Consider the following 20,122-nt stretch of genomic DNA (forward strand, 5'->3'; position numbering starts at 1 on the left):
TATGTCTGAGGTTAGGAATTCATTATGAAACAGTTAAAGTGTTTAAGTACCACATCAAGTGTGGGGTATAAGTGGCAGACTCCAGTGGTTTAGACACTCCACTCAAATGTATCTACTTTCAAACCTTTTAAGAGGAAGTTAATGTCAGGGCAGACAGACACAGACACCCACGGCTCTCGTAGAAGTACTCAAACGCTCTTCGATACAACGACTGTGCGCTTCCTCAACAATACTTTGCATTGAAATGAACTAGGAAGTCTTTCTACAAAAAAAACACCGTTTATTGAATTATCATCAGCTGTACATTGTGTTCAGTGCTGACAGTTTTGCTACATACTTTGGTTGTGAATTTCACCCCACACATTTCACCCCTCGTTATGACTGAAGGAAAGGCAGGTATTGGGGCGCAGTGGAGAATTTGAGTGTTCACCCCAATAGCTGAACGGTGAAAGAAGAAATTCCACTTAGACACAGAGCATCTTACCCTCAGCACCATTTGGGGACAAAACAGATCAGTGTCTAGGGGCAACTTCATCCTACTCGGTACTGAACATTATGTAGATGCTGGTCACAATGCTAACTTCTGTTTTACATTTTGAAAGATCCTAATAGCCAACCCTAGCACTTAACAGGCACTGTATATCATTTGAGTGGAATCCAATAGTTTGATTGACTTCCATCCAAGTCCGGTTAGTCCAAGATTATGTACTGATAAATGAGGATCAAATCAATGGATTCCATAGAAGCATGTTCTCCTTAACCCCCAGTCTAGATGACCCTGTGGGTTGTTCTACATCGGCAAGATTCAGGTCCAGACTCAATGTTCAGATTGTGTCAGGCTAGCCAAAGCATGGTTTGTCACCCCGTATTAGTAATAATCCAGTAGAATTAAAGTCCATCGTTAGAATAAACAACAACCAGACCACCCAAAAAATAATCCAAGACGTAAAAGAGACGGGTCAAAAAGAGCACAGAGAAAGTAGTACAGTTAGTTTCTTTAATATCGTTTTAATTTACATTGTTCTCCTCCTCTCACTGATCCCCCAGTCTCCTCTGATAGGCCGGTCCAAGCGGGGGTCCTGTGGTATTCCACGGATTTCCGTGGCTCTGCCTGAGCCGGCAGGCTCCACTTCCCAGACATTTTCGTATCTCCAAAAAAAGGGCACCATCCCAAAACTCTCATTTGAATCTCCACAAAGTGTTCTGGTTGACCATTTAGTTTTTGGAGAGACATTTCCATTTGAGTTGGAAAAAGGTCAGCCTGGAGAACGTGCTTCAACACCCCCAAAACAAAAAATAAATCCTTAAAAATAAAGAAAAAAAAATGCTTATTCTACTTTCTGTTCTCCCTTGAATATCAAGCAGAAGGGAGAGGCCGAAAGCAAAAACGTCACAAGTACACCAGGACATGAAAATAGATATATATATTTATAATATATATATAAAATGTCTTTATTACTCCATTATGTACAATTTTCACAAGACGTCCAGGGAGCAACTGTTTTAAAGACAAAGCGCCGCTTCATCCAGTCACATTACAGAAACATTCATCACGTTAAAAAATAAACCTAAAAAAAAACAAGCCCAGGAACAGATTAAAAAACAGCAAGAAAATGTACATCTTCAGTGCCCATAGGGTTACAGTCTGCACCGATAGCCAATCATGGCCAGGTCAACTGCCAATCGCAGTTCATAGTGCCTTCTGAGCACCAATCCGGGAGTGGTATCGGCCGACATTGTCTGTAGTCCAATCCCTGGTGGTCTTTGAGGTTAGGGGGTGTGGTGAGTGACGTAAGAGGAGGAGGAGGGGCTAGCAGCTCCCCTCGTCAGGCCAGTAGGACGGGTCAAACTGGTGTTTCTAGTAGATCACCTCGTACACTGTGGCCTTCTTGTCTCCGGAGCCCGTCACAATGTACTTGTCGTCTGCAGAGATGTCGCAGCTCAGGACGGAAGAGGACTCCTTTGACTGTTGAAGGGTAAAAAAACATGTTAGCGATCCTATTCAGAGCATGTCATTTGTTTGCCTGAACTAACCTTGTCCAAAGTGACCAGCTGGTTTGATTGGTCTGAAAGACAATTCTCTGAACAATAGTGTTTCCTTCTGATTTACAGATTACAGTTGACAGTGGTAGCTGGGGTTTCCATGCTGTTGGTCATGTCACAGGACTGAGCATCTATGTATGTGTCAGAGTGTGTATATTGATGTGTGTGTTATTGATTGGCGTACCTGGAATATGCTGGCACCGTACGGAGTCCTCCAAGCATTCAAGAGGTTGTCCTTCCCCGTGCTCACAAACCATTTACCTTTAAACACAGGACATGATACATGAGCTCAGGGTCCAGGTTGTCCTTACCAAGCAGGACAGGGCTGCACAAGACTCTCCAAGCACCAAAATGCAAGTCCACGTGGTTTAAGATTTAGTAGCTAACCCAAAACAACTGATGTGGGGCAGTTGGTATTACTTGTTGGTACAGTAGAAGTACCAACTAAACAATGTGCTTCAATTCCTTGGGAAAAAAAGGTTTCTACACATGAACTACATAAATCCAGGTTATAAATGACTTGTTGCAGCCTGGACATGTTTCTTACCACAGTAGGCGAACTTAAGCGAGAGGACACAGCTCTCATGCAGGTGGAGCTGGTACTTGTCAGGCTTGGTGTGATGGAGAACCTCCACATTGCTGCTCTCCATGCCCACTGCCAGCCACTCCCCTGTGGGGCAGTAGCCTAGAGAGAAGATCTGGGAGGAGACGGGGGTGAACCAGGACAAAAGAAAGAAAGAGAGAGAGAAAGAGAAAGAGAGAGAGAGAGAGAGAGAGAGTGTGTGTGTGTTAGGGATGCAACGGTACACAGTATGTTGTTGAACTGGCCGGTACGCCCCCTACGGTTCAATACGCGCACGTGAACCGCGGAATTGCGACCCGCCTGTCATTTCCTAGAATTTCCTAAACGTGCTTATTGCGCTGCAGACTACACGCACGTTGTACATTCAGATCCACAGAACCAGACACGCAGCTTGTGGCCGTAAAGGGGCTCCTGATGGCTGACAAACTTTACTCAACAGCAATGTCTCAAAATGTGGCAACTGCAGTGACAGCAACCCCCTCCCCCTTAAACAACCAATGGACGATTTGCAATGACATCTCAGTAGGAAACCTCCCTAAAGGGGCCCCATGAAGAGAGGGGAAACTAAAAACAAATATTCTCTCAGCTCCAACGTGACAATGGGAGCGCTAGTGAGACAGAGAGAAGCAAATTTGAAGAGGCACTGCCGTCTTTCAAATCCGCTATGTGGGAACATTCTGGATTCAGCGTTCAATATGATGACGAGGGTAAGAAGACCGTAAACAAGCATTGCTTTGCCACTGTCGGCTACTGGAGTGGAAACACTTCTAACATGATGTGTCATTTACGTGGCCGTCACTCGGCCGTATCCCTTGCAGGTGGAGCAAGGGGAGTCCACTCTTTAGCCAAAACACAACAATCTCACTGCTGCCTTCAACAACGTGACAAATTCAGAAAAACTAAGAAATAAGGAAAGCAGTGGGAGTATTCATAGCCAAAGATTTGCAGCCCTATTCGGTGGTGTCTGACTCGGGATTTCGTCACCTGATTAAAACAATTGAACAGCGTTACAATGTCCCCTCCCACACACATTTCCGCAGCAAAGTAATTCCCAAACTCTATGAAGCATCACAGAGAGACATTGAAAAGGAATTGACACAGACACCCTATCTAGCTCTCTCCACTGGTAGCTGGACCTCCAGAGCAACTCAAAGCTACCTCACTGTGACGGTTCACTATGTACTGGTCTGGGAGATGAAGAGCAATGTGTTGCAAAGTACGGCCCCTGTATGAGAGTCATACAAGCACACACTTAGCCCTAGAATTAATGAATGCTGTGACTGAGTAGAAGCTAGAGAGACCTAATATCACAATCCCAGCCACTACAGATAACGCACAAAACATAGTGAACGCCATCCGTGACGCTGATGGGTTGGGCCCCACATTGGGTGTTTTGCACACATCCTGAACCTCACAGCCAAGAGGGCAGTCTCTCTCAAGGCAGTGTCCCACCTCCTGGGGAAGGTCAGAAAAGTGGGGACTTTCTTGTCTCTCACAAAAGCACCACCTCCCACCAAGTTGACAGTTAAGCAAGAGATGCTGAATATACCAAAACACAAATCAATCCATGATGTCACAACCCGTTGGAATACCATATAGAACATGCTGGAACGTTCCGTGGAACAGCAACCGGCCATCTGCTCTGCTGTATTGGACAAGGCTGTGAGGAAGTCGGTCAAAGACATAGCCATGCTGACAGACAGTGAACTGAAGCTGGCAGAAGAACTCATTGAGCTACTCAACCGCCTGAAAACAATGACAACACTCATGAGCAGTGAAACAAGTCCCACCTCATCAATGATTCTCCCTCTAAAGACAATGACAACACTCATGAGCAGTGAAACAAGTCCCACCTCATCAATGATTCTCCCTCTAAAGACAATGACAACTCTCATGAGCAGTGAAACAAGTCCCACCTCATCAATGATTCTCCCTCTAAAGACAATGATTCTCAAATCCATGGCACCAGGTCCTGAGGACAGTCCAACCATCAGGGAGGCCAAGGCAGCCATCACTCAGGACTTGGAGAGAAGATACACAGACCCAGATCTACCTTTACAGAGTTACAGCCCTTGAGCCAAGGTTTAAATCCCTGCCAGCCTGCTGCAACAGCATAAACATCAGGGATTTCATCCATTTTTAAATACTTTTTCATTATATTGTTTTTATCATGTGTGTTAAAATGTGATGAGATATGTTTTTTTGATGAGATGTGTCACTTACACTTAATAAGTTTGCCATTTTTCTTGTAGTTTCAAGCAGTGCAAGCAGGTCCATCCACAGGGAACAAAATCCATCCTCATTATCCCCTCCTCAAAAGACTCCCGTGTCAGAGTTATTTGGGGAGCTTTCCAGAGGAGCAGACCAAGCTCTTTTCCAAAATGACTGAGGTGGTGGTCCCCTCATACAAGACAGCAGATTGCCTTCATGTGGCTGCTGATCCTTTTGTGTGGTGGAAAACAAACCAGTCAAAGTTCCCCATGTTGCAAAACATGCACAGGGCCTCAGTGCCCCAGGAACCTCTGTTGTAAATCAGAGTTTTCTCCACCGCAGGGGACATGATCAGTGCAAGCCGTTCTTGTCTTGCTTCCGAGAATGTTGACATGCTTATCTTTTTACAGAAGAACCTCAACATAAAGGAATAGGTATCTCATATAGGATACCAACTTGATGTTGCATTTTGTTATTTTTTACATGTAATATTGCCTATAAAAGTATGTACCCCGTTTATTTAAAATAAACCTTCAGCTTGTCAAAGCTAAGAAGCACTTTTCATTTTATTCTCCCCTTGATGTCATACAGTAGAGACATGTTGCCATTTTTCTGAATGGAGAGTTTCATTTGTCTATAGGCAAAATAAAAGAGTTTATTGTTTAAAGGGTGATGTGTTTATTTGTTTTCTTAAATATAAAGATACCGAAACCGTATCGAACTGTGGGCCCACTGTACCGTTGCATCCCCTGTGTGTGTGTGTGTGTGTGTGTGTGTGTGTGTGTGTGTGTGTGTTCAAACATATGTGCGTACCTGGGAGGTGAAGTCATGCTGCTGGAGCTGGCGTCCCTCCCTCAGGTCCCATGAGCGGACAGTGTTGTCCAGACCTCCGGTCCACAGCTTGGTCCCATCATGGGAGATGTCAATACAGCTGGCTCCGTCCGTGTGGCCCTGGAACTGCCTGCAACACCCAACAAACACCGTGGACTTAGTCAAGTGATTCCACTCACATTTTGGACATTTCAATGTAAACCCACTCCAATCATTACTGCTAAAATCATATGGGTAGTAGAACATCCCTCCCAGCCTCCAAGCAGTCATCTACTCTATGAGGATGGATCAGTCACCTGACCAGGGTCTGGTTGTGCAGGTCCCAGACCGCGATGTTCCCATCACTGCAGCAGGAGAAGCAGACTTTGGCGTCGGGGGAGATGGCCAGTGCGTAGCAGGCTGGGGCCGAGGAGGTGAGCTCCGCCTTGATACGTGGCGTCGGAGAGGCCAGGTCCCAGATGGTCAGCGTGCTGGCCTCACCACCCACAATCAGGGTGCGGCCATCAGGGAGGAGCTTACAGGAGCGGATGTAGTTGTCCCTGTTCTGGAGACAGAGGGCGCCAGTTAAGATTTGGGCTTCAGACAGTTATCGTGATAATAGCAGGTATCGTGAGAGACACAAATGTATTGCTAAACTGTTGGAGCTAGGAACACAACCATTTCACTACACCCGCAATAACATCTTCTAAATATTGTATGAGACCAATAAAATGTGATTTGATTTAAAAGCAGGTGTGGCGACAAAAGCAAGTATGGCGACTCCAACCCCATTGGATGAATTGAATGGATGTGGGTGGAGCAGTATCTCCATAGGGATGCTGGTTGTGGATGCTGGTTGTGGCCCTAGCGAGAGCAGTGGCCCTAGCGAGAGCCGTGGCCCTAGCGAGAGCCGTGGCCCTAGCGAGAGCAGTGTGCCGGTTTCTTCTTTTTTGTCATCTTATTCAGCTGTTAAAAGCTCAGATGCGAGTGCCTTTTGAAGCAGGTATGACGATAAAAGCATCACGAGTGTGTTTGAGTGTGGCTTCCCTCAGCTGTGGTGTGTGGAGCGAGACTCATTTTCAGCTTTAACAAGGGCAGAAGAGTGTTAGCTGGACTGGGTCCATGAGGCGGGTGATGTGAATGACAGATCAATAGAGGGCCGGGGCTCTCAGATGAATTAAACAGCTTGCTGATGACTATATAAGACCTGGTCACAAAGCCAGCACTCTCCCTCTTCCCTCTGCTCCTTCCCCCTCTCCAAAGTGGCCAGGAGACAGTATCAAACTGATGAATGGGGAGGATGGGAGAATGACTAATGGGGTGGGTAATGGTGAACCGGGGCAGGACGATCAGAAGATCATTACTTTAGAACTTTTTCCAAAACGTCACACACAGGGCCGACGAACAAGACGCTGTGCCTTGACTTATTACATTTACAAGAGCAGATGGAGGGAGAGGGTGGATGTGGGGCTCAGAGGGTGGATGTGGGGTTCAGAGGGCTGGTTCAGAGGGTGGATGTGGGGTTCAGAGGGCTGGTTCAGAGGGTGGATGTGGGGTTCAGGGGGCTGGTTCAGAGCTTGGATGTGGGGTTCAGAGGGTGGATGTGGGGTTCAGAGGGCTGGTTCAGAGGGTGGATGTGGGGTTCAGAGGGCTGGTTCAGAGGGTGGATGTGGGGTTCAGAGGGTGGATGTGGGGTTCAGAGGGTGGATGTGGGGTTCAGAGGGTGGATGTGGGGTTCAGAGGGCTGGTTCAGAGGGTGGATGTGGGGTTCAGAGGGTGGATGTGGGGTTCAGAGGGCTGGTTCAGAGGGTGGATGTGGGGTTCAGAGGGCTGGTTCAGAGGGTGGATGTGGGGTTCAGGGGGCTGGTTCAGAGGTTGGATGTGGGGTTCAGAGGGTGGATGTGGGGTTCAGAGGGCTGGTTCAGAGGGTGGATGTGGGGTTCAGGGGGCTGGTTCAGAGCTTGGATGTGGGGTTCAGAGGGTGGATGTGGGGTTCAGAGGGTGGATGTGGGGTTCAGAGGGCTGGTTCAGAGGGTGGATGTGGGGTTCAGGGGCTGGTTCAGAGGGTGGATGTGGGGTTCAGAGGGTGGATGTGGGGTTCAGAGGGATGGTTCAGAGGGTGGATGTGGGGTTCAGAGGGCTGGTTCAGAGGGTGGATGTGGGGTTCAGAGGGTGGATGTGGGGTTCAGAGGACTGGTTCAGAGGGTGGATGTGGGGTTCAGAGGACTGGTTCAGAGGGTGGATGTGGGGTTCAGAGGGCTGGTTCAGAGGGTGGATGTGGGGTTCAGGCGGTTGGTTCAGAGGGTGGATGTGGGGTTCAGAGGGTGGATGTGGGGTTCAGAGGGATGGTTCAGAGGGTGGATGTGGGGTTCAGAGGGCTGGTTCAGAGGGTGGATGTGGGGTTCAGAGGGTGGATGTGGGGTTCAGAGGGTGGATGTGGGGTTCAGAGGGCTGGTTCAGAGGGTGGATGTGGGGTTCAGAGGGTGGATGTGGGGTTCAGAGGACTGGTTCAGAGGGTGGATGTGGGGTTCAGAGGGCTGGTTCAGAGGGTGGATGTGGGGTTCAGAGGGCTGGTTCAGAGGGTGGATGTGGGGTTCAGGCGGCTGGTTCAGAGGGTGGATGTGGGGTTCAGGCGGCTGGTTCAGAGGGTGGATGTGGGGTTCAGAGGGCTGGTTCAGAGGGTGGATGTGGGGTTCAGAGTAGAGGTAGGCCGATTATTATTTTTCAATGCCGATACCGATTATTGGAGGACCAAAAAAACCCCGGTACCGATTAATCGGCCGATTATTATTATTATTATTTTTGTAATAATGACAATTACAACAATACTGAATGAACACTTATTTTAACTTAATATAATACATAAATAAAATCAATTTAGCCTAAAATAAATAATGAAACATGTTCAATTTGGTTTAAATAACGCAAAACAAAGTGTTGGAGAAGAAAGTAAAAGTGCAATATGTGCCATGTAAGAAAGCTAATGTTTAAGTGCCTTGCTCAGAACATGGGAACATATGAAAGCTGGTGGTTCCTTTTAACATGAGTCTTCAATATTCCCAGGTAAGAAGTTTTAGGTTGTAGTTATTATAGGACTATTTCTCGCTATACGATTTGTATTTCATATACCTTTGACTATTGGATGCTCTTATAGGCACTTTAGTATTGCCAGTGTAACAGTATAGCTTCCGTCCCTCTCCTCGCTCTTACCTGGACTCAAACCAGGAACACATCGACAACAGCCACCCTCGAAGCAGCGTTACCCATGCAGAGGAAGGGAAACAACTACTCCAAGTCTCAGAGCGAGTGACGTTTGAAACGCTATTAGCGTGCACCCGGCTAACTAGCTAGCGATTTCACATTGGTTACACCAGCCTCATCTTGGGAGTTGATAGGCTTGAAGGGGTGGGTATAATTTGTGGAACGTTCCAACAGGAATCTGTTCCAAAAAATGTAAAGTAAAAGGTTGCCAACCAACAACGCATACAAAGTAGCAATGCATACAAACCTAGCTAACTAGCTGCCGAATAGGCATCAACTCACCACGTAGCTTATTCTTAATGTTTGTCCATAGGCAACCAGAGTGAGGACAGACATTTTTCAGAATAAACGTGATGAGTGAAAAACGCTATGAAATAGACCACTCCCTACCCGGTATCTTATTCTGCCGCTATACAACTTTGTATGCGTTGTTTTTTGGAAACCTTGTTATTTACGAAGTTTTTGGAATAGATTCCTGTTGGAACGTTCCACAAATTATACCCACCCGGGTTGAAGTCATAAACAGCGCAATGCTTGAAGCACAGCGAAGGGCTGTTTGAATGAATGCTTACGAGCCTGCTGCTGCCTACCACCGCTCAGTCAGACTGCTCTATCAAATCATAGACTTAATTATAATATAGTAAACACACAGAAATACGAGCCTTAGGTCATTAATATGGTCGAATCCGGAAACTATCATCTCGAAAACAAACGTTTTTTTCTTTCAGTGACATACGGAACCGTTCCGTATTTTATCTAACGGGTGACTAAGTCTAAATATTCCTGTTAGGCATTGATGTTTATGGTTAGGTACATTGGTGCAACGACAGCACTTTTTTCGCAAATGTGCTTGTTAAATCACCCGTTTGTCGAAGTAGGCTGTGATTCAATGAAAATTAACAGGCACCGCATCGATTATATGCAACGCAGGACACGTTAGATAAACTAGTAATATCATCAACCATGTGTAGTTAACTAGTGATTATGTTAAGATTGATAGTTTTTTATAAGTCTAATGCTAGCTAGCAACTTACCTTTGCTTCTTGCTGCCCTCGCGTAACAAGTAGTCAGCCTGTTAATCCTTGTGGAGTGCAATGTAAGGCAGGTGGTTAGAGCGTTGGACTGGTAACCGAAGGTTGCAAAAACAAATCCCCCCTGAACAAGGCAGTTAACCCCCGTTCCTAGGCCGTCATTGTAAATAAGAATGTGTTCTTAATCTGACTTGCCTAGTTAAATAAAGGTGTAAAAAAAATATATATATAAATAAATAAATAAAAAAGCAAAATCGGTGGCCAAAAATACCGATTACCGATTGTTATGAAAACTTGAAATCGGCCCTAATTATTCGGCCATTCCGATTAATCGGTCGACCTCTAATTCAGAGGGCTGGTTCAGAGGGTGGATGTGGGGTTCAGGGGACTGAAGGCAGTGGTGTAAAGTACTTAAGTAAAAATACAAGTAGTTTTTGGGGGTATCTGTACTTTACTATTTATATTTTTGACAACTTTTACTTCACTACATTCCTAATGAAAATAACGTACTTTCTACTCCATACATTTTCCATGACACCCAAAAAGTACTTGTTACATTTTCAATGCTTAGCAGGACAGGAAAATGGTCTAATTCAAGCACTTAGAGAAAATCCCTGGTCCTACATCAGCCCAATGAAGAGCATCCTCTGTGCCCATGAGTAGGCTTGATATCTCAGTCCATGTCAAATGATAACCGTCACAGTACCATCTCAGATACATGGCTAGCTTGTTCAGCTTGGCTATCCTGTTAGCTAGCATACAGCCCAGCCAACCTAAATTATAGCCTTCGTACAGTACCAGTCAACAGTCTGGAAACACCTACTCATTCCAGGGTTTTATTTTTTATATTTTCTACATTTTAGAACAATAGTGAAGACATCAACACTATGAAATAACACACATAGAATCATGTAGTAACCAAAAAAGAAAAAACATTGAATGAGTAGGTGTCCCCAAACATTAGACTAGTATTGTATATCCAGATTTTCTAAAACAAAAATGGCTCCTTACCAGGCAGTCCAGTTGGGACACGGGGCTCTTGCTGCCTGGCTGGCTGATGTCCCAGATCTTGACGCAGCCCTTGCCGCCGGTGTAGACGTGGCGCGTGGGGTTGCTGATGGTGACGGCGCACACCACCTCGCCGTGGCTCAGCGTGTTGATCTGGCGGGCGTGGCGTGGGATGCCCGGGCCTATGAGAGCGTCCGGGGGAAAGGGCACTGGCTGCATCTGGCCGTCGGCGCTCACATGAAAGGAGTAGGCACTACCGTGGGGAGAAAGGACAGTTGTTGTTTTGAGTCAAAATGAAACCTGGAACCAAAACGTTGGACTTGACCTGTGATGTTCAGGCTCTCGTGATGAACAGTTCAAACAAAGAGTGGGTTTGGAGACTTACGGTTTTCCTCCAGATATGGACGTGAGGCTGGCTTGCAGGCCTGGTCTCATGTGGGAGTGAGGGTCAAACCCCGCCTGGGAAAACAGCACAGACAGACAGCATGTTAACACCATAGCCTAACAAACAGTGGAAAGCCTATCCATGCAGCCTACTAGGCTAAGTTAAATGTTCAAACAGGAAACTTAGCATCGCTGCTTCTGTAGCGTCAAATAAGGTAGCGTCAAATAAGGCAGAGGTACTCAAGTATTATTTGAGAAGGTTCGATCACACAAACATCCTATGTGGCAAACCCCCACCTCGCAACCCAACGCTACCCAAAACTATTCACACCATTCTTGCTGGCAGAGAGATAGTTTTGCAGTTTTAAGTTACATTTTTCGCAATTCTATACATGTTGCATTGGGCAGAGATTTTTGTTGCTGTTTTAAAGCTAATTTCCTGCAATTGTAGGTGTTTTTCCAGGTCTTGTGTGCGTTTAGAAACTAGGTGGTTTGAGCCCTGGACGCTGACAGCCGTGGTATATCAGACCGTATACAACAGGTATGACAAAACATTCATTTTTACCGCTCCAACTACGTTGATAACCAGTTTCTAATAGCAATAAGGCACCTCGGGGGTTTGTGATATATGGCCAATATACCACGGCTAAGGGCTGTATCCAGGCACTCCGCGTTGCGTCGTTCATAAGAGCAGCCCTTAGCCGTGGTATATTGGCCACATACCACACCCTCTTGGGTCTTATTGCTTAATTATACGATACCAGGGGTCGAAGCCTGACCTAGTTCAGTAGTACTAGTAGAGACCCGCGGTCTGTATTGAACCAGTTATGAGTATGGGGGACATAAGAGGTATTCTTACTATCATTTCATACAGTGCTGTGGATTCTACATTCCTTTAAAGGCAGAGCCTTTGCCCAGGTTTGTGATAACGGTGTAAAGGGGAGCTTTACACAAAATCCCACTTGCTAATGCTAATGAGAGCCTGGGAGATTTCCACACACAGAGAAGTGTTTTGACAGAGTTGTTATTTTCCCCTCCCTTGTAGCACCAGACATCAAAGAAGTGGAGTTAGGTAATAGCAACATTGGAGTTAGCTAACACTTTACACAGAGAGCAGAGAAAAAATGATACGCATTTCTAAAGAAATATTGAAAAAGTGAATTATTGAAATAGGAAGTTCATTGTAAATTGGCTGCTAGTCATATTACCATAAGTCTTTTAGCCGGCAGCCGTGTTGGCTAACTCAACGGTAGCGCTGCTGAGACATGTAATATATAGTGAGAAGTGAGTCTGATGTACATTTGCATGTGTGTGTGTATGAGTGAACACCTTTTCTTTCCTCTTCCCGTGTTGTATTAGTAACTGTAGCCCGTGTTGTATTAGTAACTGTAGCCCGTGTTGTATTAGTAACTGTAGCCCGTGTTGTATTAGTAACTGTAGCCCGTGTTGTATTAGTAACTGTAGCCCGTGTTGTATTAGTAACTGTAGCCCGTGTTGTATTAGTAACTGTAGCCCGTGTTGTATTAGTAACTGTAGCCCGTGTTGTATTAGTAACTGTAGCCCGTGTTGTATTAGTAACTGTAGCCCGTGTTGTATTAGTAACTGTAGCCCGTGTTGTATTAGTAACTGTAGCCCGTGTTGTATTAGTAACTGTAGCCCGTGTTGTATTAGTAACTGTAGCCCGTGTTGTATTAGTAACTGTAGCCCGTGTTGTATTAGTAACTGTAGCCCGTGTTGTATTAGTAACTGTAGCCCGTGTTGTATTAGTAACTGTAGCCCGTGTTGTATTAGTAACTGTAGCCCGTGTTGTATTAGTAACTGTAGCCCGTGTTGTATTAGTAACTGTAGCCCGTGTTGTATTAGTAACTGTAGCCCGTGTTGTATTAGTAACTGTAGCCCGTGTTGTATTAGTAACTGTAGCCGTGAGCCCGTGTTGTATTAGTAACTGTAGCCCGTGTTGTATTAGTAACTGTAGCCTGTGAGCCCGTGTTGTATTAGTAACTGTAGCCTGTGTGACCGTGTTGTATTAGTAACTGTAGCCTGTGTGACCGTGTTGTATTAGTAACTGTAGCCTGTGTGACCGTGTTGTATTAGTAACTGTAGCCTGTGTGACCGTGTTGTATTAGTAACTGTAGCCTGTGTGACCGTGTTGTATTAGTAACTGTAGCCTGTGTGACCGTGTTGTATTAGTAACTGTAGCCTGTGTGACCGTGTTGTATTAGTAACTGTAGCCTGTGTGACCGTGTCGTATTAGTAACTGTAGCCTGTGTGACCGTGTCGTATTAGTAACTGTAGCCTGCATGACTGTGTTGTATTAGTAACTGTAGCCTGTGTTGTATTAGTAACTGTAGCCTGTGTGACCGTGTTGTATTAGTAACTGTAGCCTGCGTGACCGTGTTGTATTAGTAACTGTAGCCTGCGTGACCGTGTTGTATTAGTAACTGTAGCCTGCGTGACCGTGTTGTATTAGTAACTGTAGCCTGCGTGACCGTGTTGTATTAGTAACTGTAGCCTGCGTGACCGTGTTGTATTAGTAACTGTAGCCTGCTTGACTGTGTTGTATTAGTAACTGTAGCCTGCGTGACTGTGTTGTATTAGTAACTGTAGCCTGTGTTCTATTAGTAACTGTAGCCTGTGTTGTATTAGTAACTGTAGACTGTGTTGTATTAGTAACTGTAGCCTGTGTAACTGTGTTGAAATAGTAACTGTAGCCTGCGTGACTGTGTTGTATTAGTAACTGTAGACTGTGTTGTATTAGTAACTGTAGCCTGTGTAACTGTGTTGAAATAGTAACTGTAGCCTGTGTGACCGTGTTGAAATAGTAACTGTAGCCTGTGTGACCGTGTTGAAATAGTAACTGTAGCCTGTGTGACCGTGTTGTAATAGTAACTGTAGCCTGTGTGACCGTGTTGTAATAGTAACTGTAGCCTGTGTGACCGTGTTGTAATAGTAACTGTAGCCTGTGTGACCGTGTTGTAATAGTAACTGTAGCCTGTGTGACCGTGTTGTAATAGTAACTGTAGCCTGTGTCACTGTGTTGTATTAGTAACTGTAGCCTGTGTGACCGTGTTGTATTAGTAACTGTAGCCTGTGTAACTGTGCTGTATTAATAACTGTAGCCTGTGTAACTGTGCTGTATTAGTAACTGTAGCCTGTGTAACTGTGCTGTATTAGTAACTGTAGCCTGTGTGACTGTGCTGTATTAGTAACTGTAGCCTGTGTGACCGTGTTGTAATAGTAACTGTAGCCTGTGTAACTGTGTTGTATTAGTAACTGTAGCCTGCGTGACTGTGTTGTATTAGTAACTGTAGCCTGCGTGACTGTGTTGTATTAGTAACTGTAGCCTGCGTGACTGTGTTGTATTAGTAACTGTAGCCTGTGTTGTATTAGTAACTGTAGCCTGTGTTGTATTAGTAACTGTAGCCTGTGTTGTATTAGTAACTGTAGCCTGTGTTGTATTAGTAACTGTAGCCTGTGTTGTATTAGTAACTGTAGCCTGTGTTGTATTAGTAACTGTAGCCTGTGTAACTGTGTTGAAATAGTAACTGTAGCCTGTGTGACCGTGTTGTAATAGTAACTGTAGCCTGTGTGACCGTGTTGTAATAGTAACTGTAGCCTGTGTGACCGTGTTGTAATAGTAACTGTAGCCTGTGTGACCGTGTTGTATTAGTAACTGTAGCCTGTGTGACCGTGTTGTAATAGTAACTGTAGCCTGTGTTGTATTAGTAACTGTAGCCTGTGTTGTATTAGTAACTGTAGCCTGTGTTGTATTAGTAACTGTAGCCTGTGTTGTATTAGTAACTGTAGCCTGTGTTGTATTAGTAACTGTAGCCTGTGTTGTATTAGTAACTGTAGCCTGTGTTGTATTAGTAACTGTAGCCTGTGTTGTATTAGTAACTGTAGCCTGTGTTGTATTAGTAACTGTAGCCTGTGTTGTATTAGTAACTGTAGCCTGAGTTGTATTAGTAACTGTAGCCTGTGTTGTATTAGTAACTGTAGCCTGTGTTGTATTAGTAACTGTAGCCTGTGTTGTATTAGTAACTGTAGCCTGTGTTGTATTAGTAACTGTAGCCTGTGTGACCGTGTTGTAATAGTAACTGTAGCCTGTGTCACTGTGTTGTATTAGTAACTGTAGCCTGTGTAACTGTGTTGAAATAGTAACTGTAGCCTGTGTCACTGTGCTGTATTAGTAACTGTAGCCTGTGTAACTGTGTTGTATTAGTAACTGTAGCCTGCGTGACTGTGTTGTATTAGTAACTGTAGCCTGCGTGACTGTGTTGTATTAGTAACTGTAGCCTGTGTTGTATTAGTAACTGTAGCCTGTGTTGTATTAGTAACTGTAGCCTGTGTTGTATTAGTAACTGTAGCCTGTGTTGTATTAGTAACTGTAGCCTGTGTTGTATTAGTAACTGTAGCCTGTGTTGTATTAGTAACTGTAGCCTGTGTTGTATTAGTAACTGTAGCCTGTGTTGTATTAGTAACTGTAGCCTGTGTTGTATTAGTAACTGTAGCCTGTGTTGTATTAGTAACTGTAGCCTGTGTAACTGTGTTGAAATAGTAACTGTAGCCTGTGTGACCGTGTTGTAATAGTAACTGTAGCCTGTGTGACCGTGTTGTAATAGTAACTGTAGCCTGTGTGACCGTGTTGTAATAGTAACTGTAGCCTGTGTGACCGTGTTGTATTAGTAACTGTAGCCTGTGTGACCGTGTTGTAATAGTAACTGTAGCCTGTGTGACCGTGTTGTATTAGTAACTGTAGCCTGTGTTGTATTAGTAACTGTAGCCTGTGTTGTATTAGTAACTGTAGCCTGTGTTGTATTAGTAACTGTAGCCTGTGTTGTATTAGTAACTGTAGCCTGAGTTGTATTAGTAACTGTAGCCTGTGTTGTATTAGTAACTGTAGCCTGTGTTGTATTAGTAACTGTAGCCTGTGTTGTATTAGTAACTGTAGCCTGTGTGACTGTGTTGTATTAGTAACTGTAGCCTGTGTGACTGTGTTGTATTAGTAACTGTAGCCTGTGTGACTGTGTTGTATTAGTAACTGTAGCCTGTGTGACTGTGTTGTATTAGTAACTGTAGCCTGTGTGACTGTGTTGTATTAGTAACTGTAGCCTGTGTGACTGTGTTGTATTAGTAACTGTAGCCTGTGTGACTGTGTTGTATTAGTAACTGTAGCCTGTGTGACTGTGTTGTATTAGTAACTGTAGCCTGTGTGACTGTGTTGTATTAGTAACTGTAGCCTGTGTGACTGTGTTGTATTAGTAACTGTAGCCTGTGTGACTGTGTTGTATTAGTAACTGTAGCCGAGTGTGACCATGTTGTAATAGTAACTGTAGCCCTTGTTGAAATAGTAACTGTAGCCCGTGTTGTATTAGTAACTGTAGCCCGTGTTGTAATAGTAACTGTAGCCCGTGTTGTAATAGTAACTGTAGCCCGTGTTGTAATAGTAACTGTAGCCCGTGTTGTAATAGTAACTGTAGCCCGTGTTGTAATAGTAACTGTAGCCCGTGTTGTAATAGTAACTGTAGCCTGTGTAACTGTGTTGTATTAGTAACTGTAGCCTGTGTGACTGTGTTGTATTAGTAACTGTAGACTGTGTGACTGTGTTGTATTAGTAACTGTAGCCTGTGTAACTGTGTTGTATTAGTAACTGTAGCCTGTGTAACTGTGTTGTATTAGTAACTGTAGCCTGTGTGACTGTGTTGTATTAGTAACTGTAGCCTGTGTAACTGTGTTGTATTAGTAACTGTAGCCTGTGTAACTGTGTTGTATTAGTAACTGTAGCCTGTGTGACTGTGCTGTATTAGTAACTGTAGCCTGTGTATAGGGCTGAGGGGCTGAATGTGAGTATGTGGCTTCATGAGGTGGAGTTTTAGGGGAGCGTACCATGGGCGAGCGTCCGTACGCAGCAGCGGCCACACTCATCTGGGGGGAGATGTGGAGGCCAGCGTAGACCCCGGGGCTTGTCAGGGAGCCGTTCATCTCGTGGTGGCCCATCATGGCGAAGGGCGTGGCGTAGGAGCCAGCTATGGACAAAGGGGTACGCAGGGCTGGAGCTGCTAGAGAGAGGGAGGAGAGAGAGACGGTAAGGACAACTGATTCTGTCATAGGCAAATGGGCAGACCTACAAGGAAGTTATTTTCGTGTTAATCCATTTGTGGTTAGAGGGCGAGTGTGTTTGTATACATGTGGGTATGAGTGTGTATGTGTGTGAGGACTTACCCAGTGCCTCCATGCCCGAGGGCTTGCCCATGATGGGCCGTAGACCAGGGGTGGTGCTGGTGCCTGGTGTGGGGGCATCGTTACGAGGTGTGGGGGTGTTAGACTTTAGGCCTGGTGTGGATGACTTATCATTCTGACAGAGAGAGACTAGATGTGATTAATGTTGCTTTATTCCAGTGTGTTCCATTGTTATTCTAAATGATGCTAATCACAAAGCAATAGAACCCCAACCCGCCCAACCAGATCACTGGCAACCCGCCCAACCAGATCACTGGCAACCCGCCCAACCAGATCACTGGCAACCCGCCCAACCAGATCACTGGCAACCCATCCAACTAGATCACTGGCAACCCACCCAACTAGAACACTGGCAACCCACCCAACTAGAACACTGGCAACCCACCCAACTAGAACACTGGCAACCCACCCAACTAGAACACTGGCAACCCACCCAACTAGAACACTGGCAACCCACCCAACTAGAACACTGGCAACCCACCCAACTAGAACACTGGCAACCCACCCAACTAGATCACTGGCAACCCACCCAACTAGATCACTGGCAACCCACCCAACTAGATCACTGGCAACCCATCCAACTAGATCGCTGGCAACCCATCCAACTAGATCGCTGGCAACCCATCCAACTAGATCGCTGGCAACCCATCCAACTAGATCGCTGGCAACCCATCCAACTAGATCGCTGGCAACCCATCCAACTAGATCGCTGGCAACCCATCCAACTAGAACACTGGCAACCCTCTCGTACGAGAGAGACAGGGAGAGAGAGGGACAAATAGAACATGTATGAGAGAGACAGGGAGAGAGAGGGACAAATAGAACATGTATGAGGGAGAGAGAGGGACAAATAGAACATGTATGAGAGAGACAGGGAGAGAAAGGGACAAATAGAACATGTATGAGAGAGACAGGGAGAGAAAGGGACAAATAGAACATGTATGAGGGAGAGAGAGGGACAAATAGAACATGTATGAGGGAGAGAGAGGGACAAATAGAACATGTATGAGGGAGAGAGAGGGACAAATAGAACATGTATGAGAGAGACAGGGAGAGAGAGGGACAAATAGAACATGTATGAGGGAGAGAGAGGGACAAATAGAACATGTATGAGGGAGAGAGAGGGACAAATAGAACATGTATGAGGGAGAGAGAGGGACAAATAGAACATGTATGAGGGAGAGAGAGGGACAAATAGAACATGTATGAGGGAGAGAGAGGGACAAATAGAACATGTATGAGGGAGAGAGAGGGACAAATAGAACATGTATGAGGGAGAGAGAGGGACAAATAGAACATGTATGAGGGAGAGAGAGGGACAAATAGAACATGTATGAGGGAGAGAGAGGGACAAATAGAACATGTATGAGGGAGAGAGAGGGACAAATAGAACATGTATGAGGGAGAGAGAGGGACAAATAGAACATGTATGAGAGAGACAGGGAGAGAGAGGGACAAATAGAACATGTATGAGGGAGAGAGAGGGACAAATAGAACATGTATGAGAGAGACAGGGAGAGAGAGGGACAAATAGAACATGTATGAGGGAGAGAGAGGGACAAATAGAACATGTATGAGGGAGAGGAGAGGGACAAATAGAACATGTATGAGGGAGAGAGAGGGACAAATAGAACATGTATGAGGGAGAGAGAGGGACAAATAGAACATGTATGAGAGAGACAGGGAGAGAGAGGGACAAATAGAACATGTATGAGAGAGAGAGAGGGACAAATAGAACATGTATGAGAGAGACAGGGAGAGAGAGGGACAAATAGAACATGTATGAGAGAGAGAGAGGGACAAATAGAACATGTATGAGGGAGAGAGAGGGACAAATAGAACATGTATGAGGGAGAGAGAGGGACAAATAGAACATGTATGAGAGAGAGAGAGGGACAAATAGAACATGTATGAGAGAGACAGGGAGAGAGAGGGACAAATAGAACATGTATGAGAGAGAGAGAGAGGGACAAATAGAACATGTATGAGAGAGACAGGGAGAGAGAGGGACAAATAGAACATGTATGAGAGAGAGAGAGGGACAAATAGAACATGTATGAGGGAGAGAGAGGGACAAATAGAACATGTATGAGGGAGAGAGAGGGACAAATAGAACATGTATGAGAGAGACAGGAGAGAGAGGGACAAATAGAACATGTATGAGAGAGAGAGAGGGACAAATAGAACATGTATGAGGGAGAGAGAGGGACAAATAGAACATGTATGAGGGAGAGAGAGGGACAAATAGAACATGTATGAGGGAGAGAGAGGGACAAATAGAACATGTATGAGGGAGAGAGAGGGACAAATAGAACATGTATGAGAGAGACAGGGAGAGAGAGGGACAAATAGAACATGTATGAGAGGGAGAGAGAGGGACAAATAGAACATGTATGAGGGAGAGAGAGGGACAAATAGAACATGTATGAGGGAGAGAGAGGGACAAATAGAACATGTATGAGGGAGAGAGAGGGACAAATAGAACATGTATGAGGGAGAGAGAGGGACAAATAGAACATGTATGAGGGAGAGAGAGGGACAAATAGAACAT

At 45.1% G+C, this 20,122-nt stretch overlaps 1 protein-coding gene across 9 annotated transcripts in view; it reads right to left on the bottom strand.

Annotated features, from left to right (window-relative positions):
- Positions 1 to 263: 263 nt before the first annotated feature.
- Positions 264 to 20,122, bottom strand: part of LOC123725164 (transducin-like enhancer protein 3-B) — a 55,719-nt gene continuing 35,860 nt past the window's right edge. For 6 of the 9 annotated variants that reach the window (XM_045689574.1, XM_045689570.1, XM_045689571.1 and 3 more), the window contains 9 exons: positions 17,554 to 17,686; positions 17,218 to 17,390; positions 11,333 to 11,406; positions 10,951 to 11,200; positions 5,965 to 6,212; positions 5,651 to 5,798; positions 2,591 to 2,741; positions 2,228 to 2,304; positions 264 to 1,966 (listed from right to left, as the gene is read on the bottom strand). In XM_045689574.1, the coding sequence (XP_045545530.1) occupies positions 1,859 to 1,966; positions 2,228 to 2,304; positions 2,591 to 2,741; positions 5,651 to 5,798; positions 5,965 to 6,212; positions 10,951 to 11,200; positions 11,333 to 11,406; positions 17,218 to 17,390; positions 17,554 to 17,686 (1,362 nt within the window). In that variant the 3' untranslated portion in view covers positions 264 to 1,858. The remainder of the gene's footprint in view (positions 1,967 to 2,227; positions 2,305 to 2,590; positions 2,742 to 5,650; positions 5,799 to 5,964; positions 6,213 to 10,950; positions 11,201 to 11,332; positions 11,407 to 17,217; positions 17,391 to 17,553; positions 17,687 to 20,122) is intronic. The other 3 variants (XM_045689575.1, XM_045689569.1, XM_045689573.1) reach the window with 1 other exon arrangement.

Source organism: Salmo salar, chromosome ssa11 (genome assembly GCF_905237065.1).
Source record: "Salmo salar chromosome ssa11, Ssal_v3.1, whole genome shotgun sequence".
Classification (NCBI taxonomy): domain Eukaryota; kingdom Metazoa; phylum Chordata; class Actinopteri; order Salmoniformes; family Salmonidae; genus Salmo; species Salmo salar.